Below are 20326 nucleotides of genomic sequence, written 5' to 3'. Positions count from 1 at the left end.
TGCATTTGACTAGCAGTAGTAGCCCTTGCAGTTGCTGTTGCATGGGGCCTATACCTTCAGTTGTCTACATCCACTTTATTTATCAACAGATGAAAGCACAATATATATATATATATATATATATGTATGTATGTATGTATGTATGTATGTATGTATGTATGTATGTGTGTGTGTGTGTGTGTGTGTGTGTGTGTGTGTGTGTGTGTGTGTGTGTGTGTCTATATAAAAACTAAAAGAAGTCTCCTGCACATCCCAAAAAACCTGTAGGAGATGCAAGTCTAGTTAGCAGGCATATAAACTGTAAATAAGGGATAGACCTTCCATAAGGAAGGGACTGCACACTCCAGAGAACAGAGATGGACAACTTACTACTGCATAAAGTGATTTATTAGCATGACTAATGCGTGTGTGTGTGTGTGTGTACACACACACACACACACACACACACACACACACACACACACACACACACACACACACACACACACACACAGTATGTAGGCTACTATGTATTGCATTTAAGCATTGCCACTGCAATGCCTAGAGTTATCTGAAATATTGCAGGGGTTGACACTAAGGTCTAGGAGGCACGGGCAAGCACAGGTCATGTTCTATTTGCCCAGAGGTCATGCCCACTTGCCCGAAAAGTAAATTGTTAAAACTTATTTTTTACTTTACTTGTGAATTCTGGGGCTGTGCGATATGGATATACCTCAATATTTATGCAAAATATCTCAATAGCTATACAATATGACTATGGGTTCACACTTACAGACAAATGTAGCAAAAGTGAAAACTCTTCATTCTTAAAAATGACCCTGCATATTAGGTTAACTGTGCTCTCTTATTTTAAATTCCACAGACATGTGTTCTTCTGTTTATAGCAAACTAAACACAGTTGCTTCCCCACTCAAACGCACTTGCCCGTCGGGCAACCTGAAAACAAGCTCCACCTGCCCAAATGTTTTACTTACTTGCCACGGGCAGTCGGGCAACCGTTAGTGTCAACCCCTGTATTGCATCCAAAATTAGAGTTGTTCCGATACTGATACCAGTGTCGGAAAAGCTGCCGATATACTGCCTAAAATGCTGGTATCGGTATTGGTAAGTATGCCAGTCTATGCCATTCTCATACCACATAATTTGATATGTCATTTGCAGTAATCAATTATTTTGTATTTTGAATGCTTCAGTTGATGTTGCGCTACTGTTTTATATATATTATTACAATTTTATTTATTTTCCTAGATCAGTGGTTCTCAAACCTTTTAATATCAAGGACCCTTGTAACTCTGAGAGTGTACAAATGGAACCAAATGGGTCCATTTGGTTCCATTTGTACACGGTCAGAGTTGCATGCAGACCTGTAAAAGGGTCCATTTGGAACCCCCTCGAGGAACCCTGAGAGTCCCTGTACCCCGCTTTGAGAACCACTGTTCTAGATCTTTTTTTAAATTACACACTGTTATCAGATCAGTACTCGGTATAGACCAATACGCAAGTTATGGATATCTGAATTGGTATCGGGAAGGAAAAAATGGCATCGGTACATCTCAATCCGTATATAGTACATGTGGCTGTGACAGTGTCCTACTGTAGATAATGTCTACAGTACATACTACTGTACATGTCTGGCATTTTCTGTCTCTGAAAGGAAATTATGCTGTTGTTAAGCTCATTTGTCTGTAAGTTTCCACACAAGCATTGCCCTGGTACTGTACAAAGGGTTAGTCTTCAATTATTTGCTTATGGTGCAGTTCCAAGTTCATCACAGACGAAACCCTTAAATTAACTTATTTTAGCTCTGGGAGCCATAGTGTAGGTAAGGGTTATAAACAAATGCACCATTTATCTTTTTTTGTAGATATGTGGAATAGAATATACTCGTTACCACGTTGTCATTACAATATTTATGATAAATGTGTGACATTATACCCACCTTCAACATTATTGGCCTAGAGGCCTAGTGGTGGCAGTGGCTCAGGAGGTAAAGAGGCCGCTTGGGAACCGGATGGTTCCCAGTTTGATCCCGGGCTCCCCCAGAGTTACTGTCAAAGTGTCCTTGAGCAAGACACCGAACCCCTAATTGCTCATGATGAGCAGGTTGGTGCCTAGCGTGGTTTCCTAAGTGTGTATGGGGGCATGTAATGTGCTTGGATAAAGGTGCTATACAAATGCAACATTTACAATTTAGAGCATTGTTCATCACAATTGGATGTAGCTCAGTTAAAGATAACATGATTTCACGATTGGCCATAAGGAATGGTAGAGAATTGTTAAACTGTATGAAACTGAAACATTGTGATTCTTATCAAACTTATGTTGTATGTATTGTGCAATACTACTTGCTAGAGTGCATATTTTAAGAGTAGTACTAAACTGCTATAAAGTTAGCCAAAGCTAAGAAAGATACCCACAGTTACAATTAATCTGCCCAGTGATTGCATCCTGCCCAGGAGGAATATGGCCTCTCACCAAATGGGAAACTAATTGCAGTCTTTGCTGTCTTACTCCCACATTATAGCACTTGCACCCTATAATTTTGCTTTCACTCTTTCTCGAATCTCAACCAGCATATGCTAACTGTAGCAATTACATCGCAAATTGCTTCTGACTACTGGGGCTGAGGGTAGGCAGGACAGTTTATTTTTCTTGGCAAAAGCATAAAAAGAAATAAAAAGTGCAAAGCCAGTACATTGTTATCTGAAAATGGCCATCGAAATGTCTTTTTAACCTTTGAAAATCCTTATTTCCTTTTAAACTTGTGCAGAATCTGCACGGTTGCAATTCAACTTATTTGAAGATTTCTGCAAGACAAGTGACACAGATTTAGACAGGACAATCCTCTTTGTCTAGGTGTCAAATTGGATCCAAGAAATGAGGGCCATTGAACTTATCTCACTCCACCAACAGGCATCTCTTTTTTTCCCCCAAAAAAGTTTTGTTTACGTAAATTATCCTCTGTTTTTAAGTGGCACAAATAAAACCATATTGCATTAAATGCAAATATAATAATGGCATATTCATTCATTGCATAATGAACATCCTACAGACCCTAATAGACTGTTGCTGTATTTTCTTGACCGGGAGCATGCAATCATGGATCATTGTGTGTGCCGTAATTCACTTTTCATCTGTATATATCCCAGCAAGCACAGTCAGGACCCGGACCAATCAGTGACGTCTCGATTGGGGCTAGATCAAGTCAAACCAAGACAAGTCAGATCTGGCCCAGAATATCGATTTCAACCAAAATTAATCCTGACCACAAAAACGTCACTTCCAGGACGTCATCTAAACAGATTTCTCATCACCCAAAATTGTTTTCCAAATGTCCATATGATGTCCCGGTGATGACGTCCTGTAAATGACGTAAAGATCATCCCCATATGGGCTGTGATCTGGCCATCATGACGTCATTGTGCTTGCTTGGATGCTTTATGCTGTATTGTATGTTAATTGTAGAGACTTGTATAAGCTGATCTCTGGCATCCACAAAATTGTGTGTGTGTGTGTGTGTGTGTGTGTGTGTGTGTGTGTGTGTGTGTGTGTGTGTGTGTGTGTGTGTGTGTGTGTGTGTGTGTGTGTGTGTGTGTGTGTGTGTGTGTGTGTGTGTGTGTGTGTGTGTGTGTGTGTATATATATATGTATATATATATATATATGTATATATATATATATATATATATATATATATATATATATATACACACACACACACACACTATTACCTTCACTGTGAGAGTCAGTATCCTGCATACTTCCTGTCACTATTGAAACATCAATGTACCGTACTGTGTCTGTCAGTATGTCTCTCTCTCTGCAAGGCCAATGCAATATGGACACAATCTGTTAAAAAAATTATACTATCGTATTGTGATTGTAATATCAATTTATTTTTACATTTTTCAAAAATAACTCAAAATGTATCGCGATGCGACACGTTGTGAGCTTGCACATTTGCTATTATTATTATTTTTGAACATTTCTGAATGTATGAAATAGGGCTTAGGTGATTAAAAACTGGAAAAGACACCACTTATGCCATTTCACATACTGTATCTCAATATTACGATAATCCAAAATCCCAGATATCATCTTGCCTCATATCACAATACCAATATAATATCAATATATTGCTCAACCCTACTCTCTGCACCTGTTTTCACTGTTTTTTGACTTATCGTTCAATGAATGCTGCAGCAGGACCTCAGTGCCCAGGACCCCCTCACCTTGACCCTTTAGTCTCTCTCTCTCTGGTTGGTCTCACCACCCCTCTGTGACCTGGGGATGAACGCACCAATGAGGAGCCTCACAGTGAGTCATGTGGTCCCTCTCTACTCCATCCTATCCCACAACACCTCAGTCACTCAGTCATTACAGAGTGTGTTGCATATATGCCTCGATGTCAGACGTGTTGTCTCTATGAGCGTACTGTAGATGTTGGTAGTGTACTGTACATCATATATGCCATACTGTTGACTAACTGTTGTGTGTGTTATTTACAGGGTATGCCTGATCGCATGTTATGTGCAGTGCTGGAGCAATTTCAGCTTTACTTTTCCCTTTGGTATGTGCGCTTTGTCTCCATTCAGGGTCATTTCTTCTCGTGTTCTTTTGTTGAAATGGCCTGTACAGCTCTCTTTTTCTCTCATGTACATGCACAGGAACACACACACACACACACACACACACACACACACACACACACACACACACACACACACACACACACACACACACACACACACACACACACTGCACCTTAGGTTGTTCTGTATTAATATGGGGGAAGATCATGTTTGATCTTTTGTGATGGTAAGTTATTTAAACTCTTCCAGTGTGAATACACTTGTTTTGTGTCCCATGTGTGCAACATTGTGTATCACAGTGGCCATTCAACAATGCAACACGTCGTTTGGTTGAAGTGTACCTCTGTTCTGGCAATTCAAGTCCGGGTAACTTATTGTGCAGGACACACCACATAGTATGTGTTAAAAAAAAAAAAAAAAGCTATATATCTAGAGAAGCACAATATGTGGCCTTTTGTATTTCAAACCATGTTGCGTTAAGTATACAGAAAGCTTTAACGGACTGTAATTTTTACCCTTGTGGTCCTGCGGATACTCAGACTTGGATGTAGCCAATCTGGATGCAGCTTTTTGCTCTTCTCTTATCTTGGGTCACTGTGTGTGGTCTGTGTCCCTCCGTTTGTCAGATCCACTCTCTGTATAGCACGGCTAGTCCCAGCATGCTGAAGAGGAAACAGAGCTCGCGGGTCGAGGCTCAGGCCATGACTGACTTTGGGCCGGACGAGACCCTCTCCGACACCGCAGACATCTTCTGGATCAACAAACCAGTGAGTTTGTTTTTGCGTGTGTGATTCAGGCACTGTGCTTACTGATCCATTTGTGTTGAATCTATTGGTAGTGGCTGGTATTTATTTGGTCTCACAGTTGCAGTGTATTCAGGAATGGAGGGCAAGAGTGATCGGTAATCCTGTGATGCCAAAATCAATAAATGATAATACTGTACACCACCAGTGCAGGCATTTCAGGGAGGCCACGAAGGCCATGGCCGTCGTTGTAGGAGCCCCCATCGGGAGGATGTAGAGCCTTCGTGCTACTCCTCCCAGGTGCCGCCCCAGCCCGTAGGTGTACGTGCAGTGACAAATATCACCCTGGGCATCTCTTCCCGAACACGGGCCAATTGTGTTTGTATAGACGCTCGACACTAGTCATCTATTTGTAACTAAGGATTTAACTTTTCAAAGCAGTTCAGTATTTTTTGTCCCCTTTACGCCCATACCCCCCCCCCCCCCCCCAATATTCTTCCAGTGGGTGCATACTCTGCTGCGGGCCTGTGCCATCATCAGTGTCATTTCCGTGTGTATGAACACCCCCATGACGTTCGAGCATTACCCCCCACTGCAATACGTGACCTTCACGCTGGACACGAAGCTCATGTTCCTCTACACTGCCGAGATGATCGCCAAGATGCACATCAGAGGAATCGTCAAGGTTGTTCTCATTATTACTACTGCTAACATGTATAGAAATGGTTCAAAGTTGATGCGTTGAGGAGTTTGTATGACAGATGGTGCAACTATTGCCGTGTGTTACTTTTGGAGATGCGATCTATAGAGGTCCCCATATGCGATTTCAATTTGGGGATGATTGCATGTAGCATGCAAGATATACACTGTTTTCGGGGCCCAGACACAATTTGGTGAATGTAATTGCATGCAAACGATATGGAGTATGAAAACAGTCATTGTCATATTTCAATTTGTGCCTAATTCGGTTAATAAATATATAAATAAATAAATATATAAATTGCTTTGGGCTCAGCATTGTTTAGAGGCCCCTCAGTGTGTGATTAAAATTGGAGACAGATGGGATCAGTTCATCAACAGCCTCCCCACAAACTTTGGAAGCCAATCGTAGCCAATCTGAATGGAATGTGAAAGATCTGACAGATACATCTTGATTCTCTTGACTCCAGAGATTGTGTATTGTGTACCGATTTGCGTACGTATTGAACAAAATGTGTTGGAGTAATAGCAGAAAGTGTGTTTTTAATAAAGCGAGAAATAGCGGAAATGGACATGGCCTATATGGTTGCCACAGGGCCAGCTTCTGTGTTGTAAATTGAGGCTGTATAGGAAGTGACAGTTCATATGAATGGCCTGTAGATCCAAACGGATGGGTTTTTGCCGAACTTTACACTTGATTTTATTACCTTAATAAATGTTGGCATAAATACTATATGCTTCCAGTGGCTAGTTTAAAGTCTTCTTTCAATCACCATTATATGCGTTTTGGTAAATTATGGTCCCATTTATTTTAAAATTGATGATTAAGTAGGGTATGCTGTTGGAGGGGTGTGGCTACCTTGTGATCATTTGATTGACAAGCTACACAACCAATAGCATTAATTCCCCACCCCCGCTCTGGTCCCAACCAATAGCATTAATTTGTTCTGGATATAGAAAGATGGCGGATTTGAAATAGGCTCAATTCTATGGGCATAACTTTGTCCATCCTTTTTACTGTCTATGATGGTTGCATTATGATCCAAGGAATCCAGGGACATTTTTGACTGAGCTATAAGCCAAAACGTGAAGCGTGCACTTATAGCTCCACCACTGTATTTCCCATAGGATTCTTTAAGCTATGGGAAGGGGGTTATGTTCAGGGGAATGCACTTGAGTGTGGGAAGGAATATCCCACACTCAAGTCAACACAGAAAACTTACTGTGGACTTTTATGCAGAGTTAAAACGCCACTATGGTCGATTATCACCGTTACTAACACGGCATGCGAGTCTGTCCAATTCCCCACTCTTTCCCTGATACGTTTCCCGGGAGTCATTTAAAAACACTGGCCACCATGAGACCCATTAAAAACATTTGGGGTGGATGTTCTTCCTTGCCCTACTGGGAGTGTGCGTGCAATGTTTCATCCCGATTAGTCCAGCGGTGCTGGAGATTAGCTGTTCACAGTCACACAGGCAAACAAACAAACAGACGGACAGGGGCAAAAACATAATCTCCGGCCTTCGGCCGCCCGACCTGGCGAAGATAATTAAGCAGTTTGAAAATAGGGCTTAAGTTTTCCTAGAGAAGTACAGAGAAAAAAAGGCATCTGGCAGATGAAAGACCCTTAATTACTGCCATGGAAAGTGCGGACAGTTTAATTGGCAAATCAAGGATAATACTCACACACACACAGACAGACAGACAGATAGACAGAGAGAGGCATATGGCAGGCACAAAATCAGTGTGTTTCCAAACGGCGGAGTCATTTTGACATTTCCTGCTGTTGCCATGAATCCGCATTTCAACATTAATCAGTCCTGTGTAATGTGAAAGGGAGGACCAGTAATAATTTCCCATTGTGTGGGAATGCGCAATGAAATTCAACTTGTGTCGACATGTGTCACATTGGGGTGATTGATTGTATTGATTAATCAATGATTAGTGTAGCATTTGACTGAGTCGATATTGCTTGAAGAGCCAAGTGCCAGCAGCAAGGACCTTGAGCACTGATGTTAAACACTGTGAGTGTATCGAAGTAAAGAAATTCAATTCACCACTCACAGATCCATATATTAGCTAACGCTATAGTACAACTGTATGGTGTTTTAAGTTTGTTTATTTTTTTATTAAAGGATCACCATTACAAGCACATGGATGTGCCTCTAGTCTTCCTACTCCTGAAAATACAGACATGAAAGAAAGTACAAGACAAGTAAAAGACACATTAAGAAGAAATAATTAATACGAAAAATAATATATTTATACATACACATATATATGAGTGTACATATATAGGTTGGTTCAGCGCTGTTGTTTTAAATGTGCTCGGTAAATAGAGTGGATTGGATTGGATATGATATACAGTACAGCGTTCCCTTATGTGTAGCCATTGAGCCGATGGTCGCTCAACCCTTTAAGAGCTGTTAACACACCTCCTGAAGTGGTAATTACGATTGCCCATGTTTGTTGGCCCCACGGCATTTGAATTTGTTCTCGCTTCTATGGTTTAATAATTATTTGTCTTGTTTACCATCATGCAAATGTGGGCTGTTTGGGGTTTGTGGTAAGTGTTTTAAAATTGTTTTTTACCAGGTGCTCGAAGAGCGCCTGAGTCTAAGAAGAGGCAGAGTACTAGTCGACAGATTACAGATTTGCATTCGACACATTCGACACATTTTCGACACATTTTCGACACATTTGCGTCATTGGCTGTCCTGGCTGTCCTTCACTCCTTTAAGCCAATGGCCACACGAATGGGGAGACGGCCCGCCCCCCACAGTAACAGCGCTCCGCTGTCCGCTCCGCTCATTCACACTGCAACAGTTGCAGACAGTGCAAGTTGTGTTGCAGCCTCAGGCAGGACAGTTAGCCTAAATGCTAGCGTGCTTCATTAGACCTAGTTTGGCTATTACAGAGATGCTCGTAGGCCTGCGTCCTGCGTCGCTGACGCACCATATTGCGAAAGGACGCATTCATGACAACTCTAGTGCGTCCATGGGACGCAGCTCCGATTAGCTCCGATAATATATAATATTTGTCAGCTGTGATCTACATGGACTCTCTCGGTTAGGCACCGTTGGTGGAGAAGTATAACTCTCCGGTTAGACACCGTTGTACTGGAGAAGTATAACTCGGTTAAACGGCGTTGTGTGGCAGAAGCAGCAGCACAGCCCCTCGCTGTTAGTCTACGCTACTCACACACAGAGAGAGAGAGAGAGACGGCATGAGGACCTGCTCTTAAACGTGTTAAAACGTCTTGGATAGACCACTGTCTGGAATAATAACTGATCATCATACATACAGGTCTACTACTAATCTTTGTTGCTGTTGTCATCTTAAATTGACCAGCCAAAGTAAAATCCCCGATTTTAGAGTGTTCTCCCACTTGCTTGGAGATCAGAGTGATGTGGTGGATTAACGCATGTTGCCAATCAGCTGTGTAACATTAGCAGGTTAACGATGGCTCGTTGATCCTATGCATTTGACCCTGATTTGACCACAAAGGCAAACAAAAGCACTAATTAATGGCAGCTGTAAGTAACCGGTTGTCTATCGTCTGTGTCTTGTGTATGTTTAATAGGCAACTGGATGTTTTCTGTAGCTTAGAGATATCATAACAATTAATTCCCTGAAGAGGGTAGACCCTCTCCCTCATGCTAAACTTAAAGTGACTTATAAGGTTCCACTTCTCCTCAAAAAGACAACTTTATTTTCCTTTCTCAATGACAAGCCTAATAGTATTATTGCATGTTGACTATGTGCAATAACTGCAAGCCAATGTTCATAGGCATTGTCAGTATTTGTCTTCATTATTTCTTGAATTCCTATTTCTTTATTTGCCAATACTTCCACTGTAAGCCAGTGTTTTCAGTCTACACAATAAATAGTAAAAATAAATTCTACATTCATAAATAATACAAAATAAAATAATAATAATGATTAAAAGGTTCTATGATTAAATGTATTCTATTGGTCAAAGGTATGTTAAATCCACCTGTTGCCCACTACTAGTATTTCTTACCATAAGGTGTGCTAATACTACAGAATCATATACATTTGAAAAAATATATTTATGATTTTTTAATATATGTATATATATCGGTATCGGTCTTGAAAAGCAGGAACGGGTCGCACTGATCTAGATCTGCTATTTTCACAATATGTATCTGTGGAACTGAATCAAACTAAATTAAGTGCCTCAACTCCTAATTCCTCAGGGTGGGGGGTCCCCAGTTAAAATATGATTATTTTGGGGGGTCGCTGCCTGAAAAGGTTGAGATCCACTGCATCAGGATATAATGTACACAGTCACACACGCATAGAAGATATGGAGATTGGAGATCAAAGAAAACGATAGGGGGGGGGACGTGTAATTGGGGACCCATAAAATGTCCCTGGGACCCATCTAAAAGACCACCCTTGCATCCCAGGACCCATTACATTGAAAACCTAGCAACATCACTGCTATTAAGTTATTATTTGGCCATGTTCACACTGACTTCAATCTTCGCTATTGTTGGGAAGACCTGTGTGGTGTCTAAAAATGTTGCCACCACTTATATAAAAAATCTTATTAGCGTCGCAAATTCTGTTGCCAGGTTTGGCGAGAGAAACAAGCAATCCGAAAAACAAGTAATCAGGTCTATGAAAACACACACACACACACACACACACACACACACACACACACACACACACACACACACACACACACACACACACACACACACACACACACACACACACACACACACACACACACACACACACACACACACAAGTCATTTTCTTTCTTGTTTCTTCACTGCCCTGACCTTTTTCCCCAATAAAGCCTCCCTTTGTGAGTCTTTTATTGGTGCGTCACCACCTCAAAACAAATTCAGTGAAGAGGCAAGGCCCTCTGTGCTCACACCCATAACGGGTGGCCAAATTACAGCCTCTTCGCTTGACAGAACACATGGTGCTTTTTAATAATTCCTTTAATTATGTTGAAGTGGATACATAGAATTTTGCTATGTATCCACTCTTTTGTGTGATCATAATATTTCCTTTTGTTGGTACAGGGTAAAATTCATAAATCTCTCTCTCTCTCTGTCTTGCTCTTCTCTCTGTACCTTTCCATCCACCCAGGGGGATAATTCCTATGTGAAGGACCGCTGGTGTTTGTTTGATGGAATCATGGTGTTCTTCATCTGGGTATCCCTGGTGCTGCAGGTATACTCTATAATCTTATCTATCCCTAGTAGTGCTGCTACTGCTGCGTTTGCATGGGCTTGCCGCAAGGCATTTATGCAGCCCTAGCGTTGCCTTATTAATCATCCATTTTCTCTTTGTCTTAGGTGTTTGAGATAGCGGAGCTCGTGGATCAGATGTCTCCTTGGGGGATGCTGAGAATCCCCAGAGCGCTCATTATGATTCGTGCCTTCAGGATCTACTTCCGCTTCGAGCTTCCACGCTCACGCATCACCAACATTCTCAAGTATATAACGCAATTATTGCCGGGCATCGCACTCTTTAAATACAGCGACCATAACACATTAATAGTTGTACAGATGTAATAACATCATAATGCCATTAAAGCTGACATCGAGACATCCTTTCTTCCCCCGCCATATATATATATATATATATATATATATATATATATATATCTCTCTCTCTCTCTCTCTCTCTCTCTCTCTCTCTCTCTCTCTCTCTCTCTCTCTCTCTCTCTCTCTCTCTCTCTCTCTCTCTCTCTCTCTCTCTCTCTCTCTCTCTCTCTCTCTCTCTCTCTCTCTCTCTCTCTCTCTCTCTCTCTTTCTTTTCACACTTGTTCTTCCTCCAGGCGATCGGGGGAACAGATCTGGAGCGTGTCGATATTCCTGCTCTTCTTTCTTCTCCTCTACGGGATTCTGGGTGTTCAAATGTTTGGAACATTCAACCATCACTGTGTTACTAATGACACAGAGTTTGGGTAATATTACAGTTTTTAGCAACTATTAGTTGTTCTCCATCTGTCATGTTCTGGGCATTTGTTTTAGAGCCTCTTAATTTACAGCTTAAACTGAAATCCAACTGTTATATATTTTGTTCTAATATTTTGTGATGCACTTAAAAAAACACATTAGGATTATATGTGGATATATGGATTATATATATGTAATTACCTGGCAGCATACAGTAGGGTCACTATATGCTATATACTGCTAGGAGACGCACACCGGTGTCGTATACTGAAAATATCGATTTGCAAGCTTACTATGCGTCGATCTACTATCCTCGGTATGAGTGTAACGGGGCTGTAACTGCTCAGCCTTGGATATCTGCCTCCACTGTCGGTGTGTGTATTTTGTGTGAATGGGTGCATACATTGTAAAGCGCTTTGGATATAAGCACGTTATGAATGCAGACCATATTTAGCTCTATTTGTTCATAGCCAAATAGTCACTCTATAGTTAATATTTTCTCATAATTATCATAATTATCATCTAAATCACACGAAAATCCACATGAAATTGCAAATCCCTATATGCCGAATTGACAAAAAAAAAACACAATCTGAGACTATCACGAGAACATGTGTGCCTGCACATGGTGGGCATGTAAGCGTGCACCGTGCATACGCGTAAAGGAGGTTATTATGTACATGATGGGTGTAATGATGAGAGCAGGAGCCTTCAGGGAGACAAAAGAAGGGGTGGTGATGATGATGATGATGATGATGATGGGGGGGGGTTGGGAGGGAGGTAGAGACTTGGTACAGCCATCACAGCTCGAGCCGCGAGCGTGCGTGTTAATCATAATAATCAACATCTCCTACCTTTTCCTTGCTTTGTGTTAATGCTCATTCCCGCCGTACGCTGTCCCCCCCCCCCCCCCCCCCCCCCCGACAGCCCCCATCTGTCTGTCTGCTCTCATTGACGAGTGCCTCAGGGACACGGCATACATTGACCTTTTGCTGGCAAGAAAGATAGCAGAGGACATTTTCACATTTCACAGCCGTCTGCAAACATTCTCCCAAAGGTGGCGTGGCTGTGATTTGTTTGCTGCCGTCTCCTTTTCATAAACCCACCCCACCCAGCCCCACTATGCTTTTAGTGGGGTATTTTAGAAAGATGTCACATTAAACGTGGTATGTCTAATCTCTATCAGCCATTTGCCCTTGGTACAAAGTCACAGTTCTGCAGCCTCTCACACCGCCCAGGGGATTTGATTGAGATTGGGAGTGAAATGGCAGGGGAGAGTGTGACTGTTGCGGGTATTTCCATGAGATGAGAAGGATATTGTGAACAAAGTGGTGTCTCCGCACATTCCACATGTCAAGATGATTCCAATTGACCTTGCTACGCTTTGAAGCTGTGTGACTAAAGACACACCTGTAGATTCATAGGAATTATACAAGTAGACCATGGGCGGTGCCATTTTCTTCAGCTCCACATTGTGTTTGATCACAGCTTCTAAATGTGGGGGTCAATTCCAAATACAAACTGCTGTGTGTTGCATCCGCTGCTTCTTTGTTCCCCATTAAAAAAACACCTTTATGGATGTGGGCGGCATTTGCTAACATGGTCAATCTTGACTCCCGGCTGCGCCTCATTGCCATATACAATGACAATGAATTCCTATCAGATTCTGTAAACAAATAATGATTAATACTCTTGAATATGTTTGGTTTTGCGTTTGACTTGGAACATTGTCCATTTCATGGTATTATTGGACCGTCCGCCTCTCATTCGGGGCTTCATTTATCACTGCTTTGTTATGAACCAAGTTGATTTCTTTGATAAGGCACAGTGACATTAGCCATTAACCAGCCCAGTATAATTAGCTGTATCAGGATTCACCACTATGCCTGTGACTGCCCTTTGTGATACTGCAATAAATTATCCCTTCTCATCCTGTACCCCTTAATAAACAATTTGGATGAATGTCTGGCTGGCCAATTTGAAGGCATTAATTTTCATTAGACAAATCAAGCAGCTCCTGGAATAACACCTGTGGCTAAAAGACATGGGGGCAGGGAAAGAGGGGTGGGAGGCTGTGTGTGTGTGTGTGTGTGTGAGATTTGGAGAGTGTTTGTGAATGTTACATGTGGACACATTGCAAGATCTTATTAGATCATATTTTAATGGTTGGAATTCCCATCAGTCTCTGTCTCAACTGTTGGCTAATCCTTGACAAACGTTAATTATGCAATTACCCTTGAAATGATCAATTTAAACAGTAAAAAGGGCATGACCTACATTTGACCTTGACGTGAACAAGCCGTATTTTGACTTACTGTGTGGCTCTCACCTGTACTGTTCGGAACATAATCTCAATGACCTAGTTTCATTCTGTCAGAATAAAAAAGTCAGTCGAAATGTCTTATGTGATGTGTGCATTTTCCATTATGGTTAGTAATGTGACATGGAACAGCCTGGCCATCCCAGACACCCACTGTTCCAACGATTCGGGGGAGGGCTACCAGTGTCCTGCAGGCTTCAAATGTGTGGACCTAATGGAGGATATGGGCCTTAGCAGGCAGGAGCTGGGCTACAGTGGCTTCAACGAACTGGGTAGGAATGGCACCGTACACACACACTCGATAAAAACAACATACTAGGGCTGGGCGATATGACTTCAAAATCGTGATTATTAAAACGTTTTTAACGATTATTAATAAAAAAGATAATGAGTGAAAATAGCCGGTCTACAAGCTCACAACGTGACTCATTGTGACGTGCTTGTAGTTGATCAGACTAATTGATTTAGTCGGTTATAATTTTGTTTTTTGATTTTTTCCATGTCAATTCGTTGCTATATTTGTGTGTACATCGGTTATTGGTTCTAAATATCGGTTTCGATATATTTTTTGTGAATTGCCCAGCCCTACACCTCCCCCTACCACACACACACACACACACACACACACACACACCTACTATTGTAGATGCTACAGTGTATGAGCATGCACATTAACAAAAAAGTGTGCAGTATCCCTGCACCAGTGGCAAACTGGCCACTCTATAGCCTTTATTGTGCATCTTTGTACTTCATCATGAAGAATGTGGTGGGTGGAAAGCTTGCGTCTGTGTGTGTGTTTGTGTGTGTGTGTATGCATGTGCGTGTTTACACCAGCTTTAGTGTGAAGCTGTGCCACTTAGCAGCATGCTGCATTCCTATCGGCTGAATGGGGCCTAAATCCAGTGTCAGTACACAGCACAGTGGCTCTAATCTTTAAATTGCTGTGAAGGGGAGTGAGAGAGCTTAGTGGAGCAGCACAGTGCACACCTCAATACAGACTTAGACATGCTGGACATACCGTCGTGGGGACTGATTATGGAACATATCATTGCTTTTGGTCCTTAATAGATGTATCAGTGTTTACAGTATGTTATGGTTTAAATATCCTTGGCTGATGCTGGAGTTTGTCAAGTATAGGCATACAGTATTTTGGTTATTTCACAATTGGTGTTGCTCATATGAAGGGTGTTCAGACTTTCTTTGACTAGTTGTGTGCATGTTGTGAATTCGTCACATTGGTTGGTTTGCAATGAGTGGCTTTTGTTCTTCTAAAAGTCTTTACACTCCTGGAGCGTTTTTTTTTGTGTGAGTGCGCTCATATATTTTCCCAAATTTTCCAAAGTTGTTTATGACATGAGTACATCCACACAGAGCATGAATATAATGCTGCGATAAAGCGACGCAACAAGGTTAGAACAAGGTTAATTGATTTTTCACCTCAAATAAAGACATCAACCTGTATGAATAAGGCATCAACTATATGAATGCTTTTCTTGTGAAATACTTGCCGGTAATTGCCATATTGTTTATTTTACCTTCAGGCACTGGAACCATAATAAATATGACAACCATGAACACCAGTTATATTTTTCAACAAAAACATATTTCATATTAGCGGAAAAAGTGGGTTGTTCATGTCTGTTTCAAGTATTGTTATGGGTATTTTTCTTCCTCAGGCATGTTTCATATGAGTGGGTTTATAGATCTCTCTATGACCCCATTTCCAAGCATACAAAGAACTTCTTAGTTGCAAGCTATTATTAAGTTAAAACTTCGGAAACTCTTTTTGATCAGACCCCTCAAATAAACATGCTCTACTTTGAGGAACCAAAATTGACCAACTGTTGTTCACTCTTTTGGAAACTCAAAGAGGAATAACTTTAAAGCAGGCCCTTGCACGGCCATTCTCACAATCCTGTACTCCTCCCAACATGCAGGCTGATCTCAATGAACGAAAGGCAGCATGTATTCAGTATATCCTATCGGAAACTACCCTTGTGGACAATGCCCACACACCTCCAAATGTCATGTTTTCAAACAATCTTTGTGTTATTTAAATGCTCCAATGCCCCAGATTTTGGAGCATATGAATAACTTGCGTCACCCATTCATGTCTGTAATGATTTAGATTTAGACCCTTTTCCTAGACCTCTCTGGTGATGCAAATGTGACTTTGGACAGTCAGTACTGTTTTGATTAGTTTAATTAGATCAGAAGCTAGCAAAAGCTCAAATTTTGTTCATTTAGCATTTAGTAGTTTTAAAAATGTTTAGGCCATGTAGCACTTTGAGATTTGTTTCAAATATAAAGTGTTACATTACATACACACACTCACTCACACACACACACACACACACACACACACACACACACACACACACACACACACACACACACACACACACACACACACACACACACACACACACACACACACACACACACACACACAGCGCACTCAGTCTTGAATGCATCGCGTGGCTGGTCGCATGCGTTACAGTTAGGATACTGACATTTTCATTACCGCGTTAGTATACTCGTTACTTTATGTGAAAATAACCGACGACTTTGGAGGATTAAATGTTTATTATGATCCGACATCTACTTTCACACTAGCCTCGTCTGTGATCACTGATCTCCCCCTCCACTCACTGCAGAGCAGCAGTTCCGAGCAGCAGCAAAGGGACTCACTCGCTCCCGTGTTAAAAGTGAAAGTGTGACAGAGGGCCAATAACTCGGCTCAATTCTTAGCTTTCTTAGCTTCGTATCAAAAAAAGGAAAGGCAGTCCTGGTATGCGTATGCTAGATGTCTCTGTAGTTCCGACCGTCTGGAAAAAGTAATTGATCGGTTGAAACAAACTTTTTTAAGCATGTTTTAGTTAGCCAGCCAGCCTGCCTGCATGACTCCATGCTGCTGAATAGACGGGCGTTCATGGTCGGGAGACGGGAACGCACATATATGTTCAACATGGAGGCGCATTCAAGAATCAAGTGGTGACGTGCAGACGACAGGCACGCCGACTTTTGTGCGTGGCCATGGGGGCTGAACTTGATCACCACTCGCCCCCCCCCCCCCCCCCCCCCCGCCTCCCCCCACCACAGCGTCGCGCGATTTTTTTTGCTTAATTAATTCATTAAATTACCATAAAACAACATTAACAACACTCTACCCATCCTTCAGTGTGTCCCATCCTCAAATGTTTTACTTAAGTAAAAGTATCAATGCAATGTAGAAATGTAAAAAAATGAGTACTTTTACTTGGTTCTCTAGAGTACCAGGTAAAAGTACTCATTATACAAAATGTCCCATTTCAAGTTTTCAATGTATACAGATCTTTTGAAAATAGCAGCTTATGTCTATAAGCTCACAATGCCTCAAATGTGATTTGTGAGCATTGAGAGCTTGTAGATCTGCTATTTTCAAATAGCGATATGGGCTGAAATGGTTACTGTTTGTTTTGTAATAATAATGAAAATCTACAAAGTAACTTATTTTAGAGATTTGAGCTGCATTCATGTTATGAAAGGTGCTATTTTCGTTTAATTTTAGTTATACAGTAAAATCAATCAAACTAAAAGAATTTGAAGAAACAAGAAACAAGAATAATCAGGTTTATTGTCACATATTAGGACGGTTTACACATCAAACTATACAGAGCAGGTTTACAAGGGCTGATGGCTGGGTGGGGGTGTTACATTCCTGCCTATTGTTCTATAGGTGTTAACGGCCAGCTCGTTGAATGCGTCTCTCTCGCGGCCGTCGCGGGCACCATTTAAACCTTCAGAGAGCTGCTTTGCGCTATAGTCATGGAAATTAGATTGGGCCCCGATCTGAGGGTCTCATCAGTTGAGCGTGGGGGCTGTGGACCCGGCGCCCCCACGCGATCGGCGCCCTTGGTGACGTGAGGTTTATTAATTTGGCTGTCCTTGACAAGACAATGTCTGAACCACTGTCTTAGACGGCCGTAATAACTTATTGCGGTCTGTATAATAATAAAATAAAATAAAAAGTACCGAAAACTGTACCGAAAAAGGTACTGTACCGATTCCCATGTACAGAGTACCGTATTGTATCGATTCAAAGGTGAACGGTACTCATCGCTACAAGGGACCGCTAGAAGACTCCTTTAATCATATTTTTTTAATAGTTAGGTGGTGCACTTTTTTGATCATAAGCTCTCATAATCTCCCTGTTCATTACAAATGAAAAGTGAAGCTCAAGGTGTTTGTCTGCTTGGAAGGCCAGATCTGAAGGGAAGCATGTTATGTAATTGGTGCAAGGCTTACAGGTGGTATTTTGTGCTAAATGAATGATTGCTACAGACTGTTGTTTGAATGTGGATCTCTCTCTTATCTCTTTATGACTTTGTCTCTCTCTCTCTCTTTCTTTACTCAGGTACCAGTATATTTACAGTGTACGAGGCTGCGTCCCAGGAGGGCTGGGTGTTCCTCATGTACAGAGCCATCGACAGCTTCCCTCGCTGGCGCTCCTACTTCTACTTTATCACCCTCATCTTCTTCCTCGCCTGGCTCGTCAAGGTTAGAAACAATAGAAGACCCCACTCCACCCCCTCCCACCCCGTCCAGCTCTATACCATGTCCTCTCTAAACTGGCATGGCTCAAATTGGGGGAAATGGTGTGGTGAATGGACTCCCAATATCTAATTATCACTGTGTTCCTGCTCCCCTCTGGCCTCAGGCCAGACATAACAACTAATCTCCACTGGTTCATTTCCACTTCCAATTATTATTTTCTCTGTCCATCTCCCCCACCGCTCTCTATCTCTGTCTCTCTGCCAGAATGTGTTCATTGCTGTTATCATTGAGACATTTGCTGAGATCAGAGTGCAGTTCCAGCAGATGTGGGGGTCAAGGAGCAGCACCACCTCTACAGCTACAACACAGGTAAGGCCATCACACAATACGTGCCCACATAGACACACGCTCACAGTATTGACATGCTGACACTGCCTCTTGATACTGTAACACCCTGATGAACTCTTGTCTGTCCCTTAACCCTGATCTTGAGGAGGTGTCACACTGACAGCTCCATTTATAAAAGGCCATTGATTGAATGATTCAATACTTTATTAGACAGAAATGCAAACAGCACAAGGTACAGTCATACATTTGGGCTAAAAGGATAACACAAAAAAGCCTGAGGACTTGTTTCCATTGTGTTCCTATGAGGTCCTTGTTGTCCTATGCCTTAAAGGCATACTGTCAGAGCACCACTTTTTTCCCCAACACAACTGACATGAAAGGAGTAAATAGTAAATTAGTAAATTGTAGAAAAGATTAAGATCAGCATAACCTCTAGGGGCCGCAAGCTGGGCTTTTATAGTCTGTATATGCTGTTCACACCAAGCACTATATCTATAAATGAAGCATTGCGTTAGTTCATGCAGAGCGCACAGGAGTCATATTCGCCTCAGCTGTAATCAGCTGTCAGTCTGCTGATTGCTTTCAATCAGCCATGCTTTTCTACACACCAATCACACCTCATTTCCCCCAACAAGGCGGTCCGTTTAAACACTGGATCTCTGGATCTTTCAATTGCTGCCACACGCTGCTGCTGCTGGCAAAGCTGGCCTCCACCACCCCAGCCTTCACCTTATGGTTCAGAGTCTTGAAATTCAATGTTTGCATGGCTCAATACTGAATTCAATGTTATATGGCTTTCATGTTAAAATGCATTCAAGTTTCCATGACTCAAGTTAATCTGATTAAATGTCTTGCTATGGGCCAGCTCTTGTTATACCTGTGGGGGGGGTGCATAGCGTTCCCTGATTCTGTAATAACAGTTCATGCTTGGTGTGGTTATCCCTTTAGTCTTGTTTCTAAAATGAATGAAGTAGTAGATGTTGATGGCATCCAGTTGGCGTAGATGTAAAACATTCGCCCACTACCGCAGAGGCCTGGGTTCGCTTCCCAGCGACAGGGGTGCAGGTGTGCCGCCAACTTGGACGAGTGCTTCAACGAACACAAATCCAGTGTTCGCTTTTGGGAAGCCTGCAAGTCC

General features: G+C 41.9%; 1 protein-coding gene across 1 annotated transcript in view; it reads left to right on the top strand.

Annotated features, from left to right (window-relative positions):
- Positions 1–5223: 5223 nt before the first annotated feature.
- The window catches only part of nalcn (sodium leak channel, non-selective), a 121144-nt gene continuing 106041 nt past the window's right edge, over positions 5224–20326 (top strand). The window contains exons 1-8 of the mRNA XM_084084629.1: positions 5224–5358; positions 5837–6019; positions 11170–11253; positions 11379–11518; positions 11864–11992; positions 14419–14576; positions 18701–18843; positions 19105–19209. Coding sequence (XP_083940755.1) covers positions 5251–5358; positions 5837–6019; positions 11170–11253; positions 11379–11518; positions 11864–11992; positions 14419–14576; positions 18701–18843; positions 19105–19209 — 1050 coding nt within the window. The 5' untranslated portion in view covers positions 5224–5250. The remainder of the gene's footprint in view (positions 5359–5836; positions 6020–11169; positions 11254–11378; positions 11519–11863; positions 11993–14418; positions 14577–18700; positions 18844–19104; positions 19210–20326) is intronic.

The sequence above is a fragment of the Gymnoscopelus microlampas genome (assembly GCF_963454915.1).
Source record: "Gymnoscopelus microlampas genome assembly, chromosome: 17".
Taxonomy (NCBI): Eukaryota; Metazoa; Chordata; class Actinopteri; order Myctophiformes; family Myctophidae; genus Gymnoscopelus; species Gymnoscopelus microlampas.
This window is presented reverse-complemented; position numbering and strand designations above follow the sequence as displayed.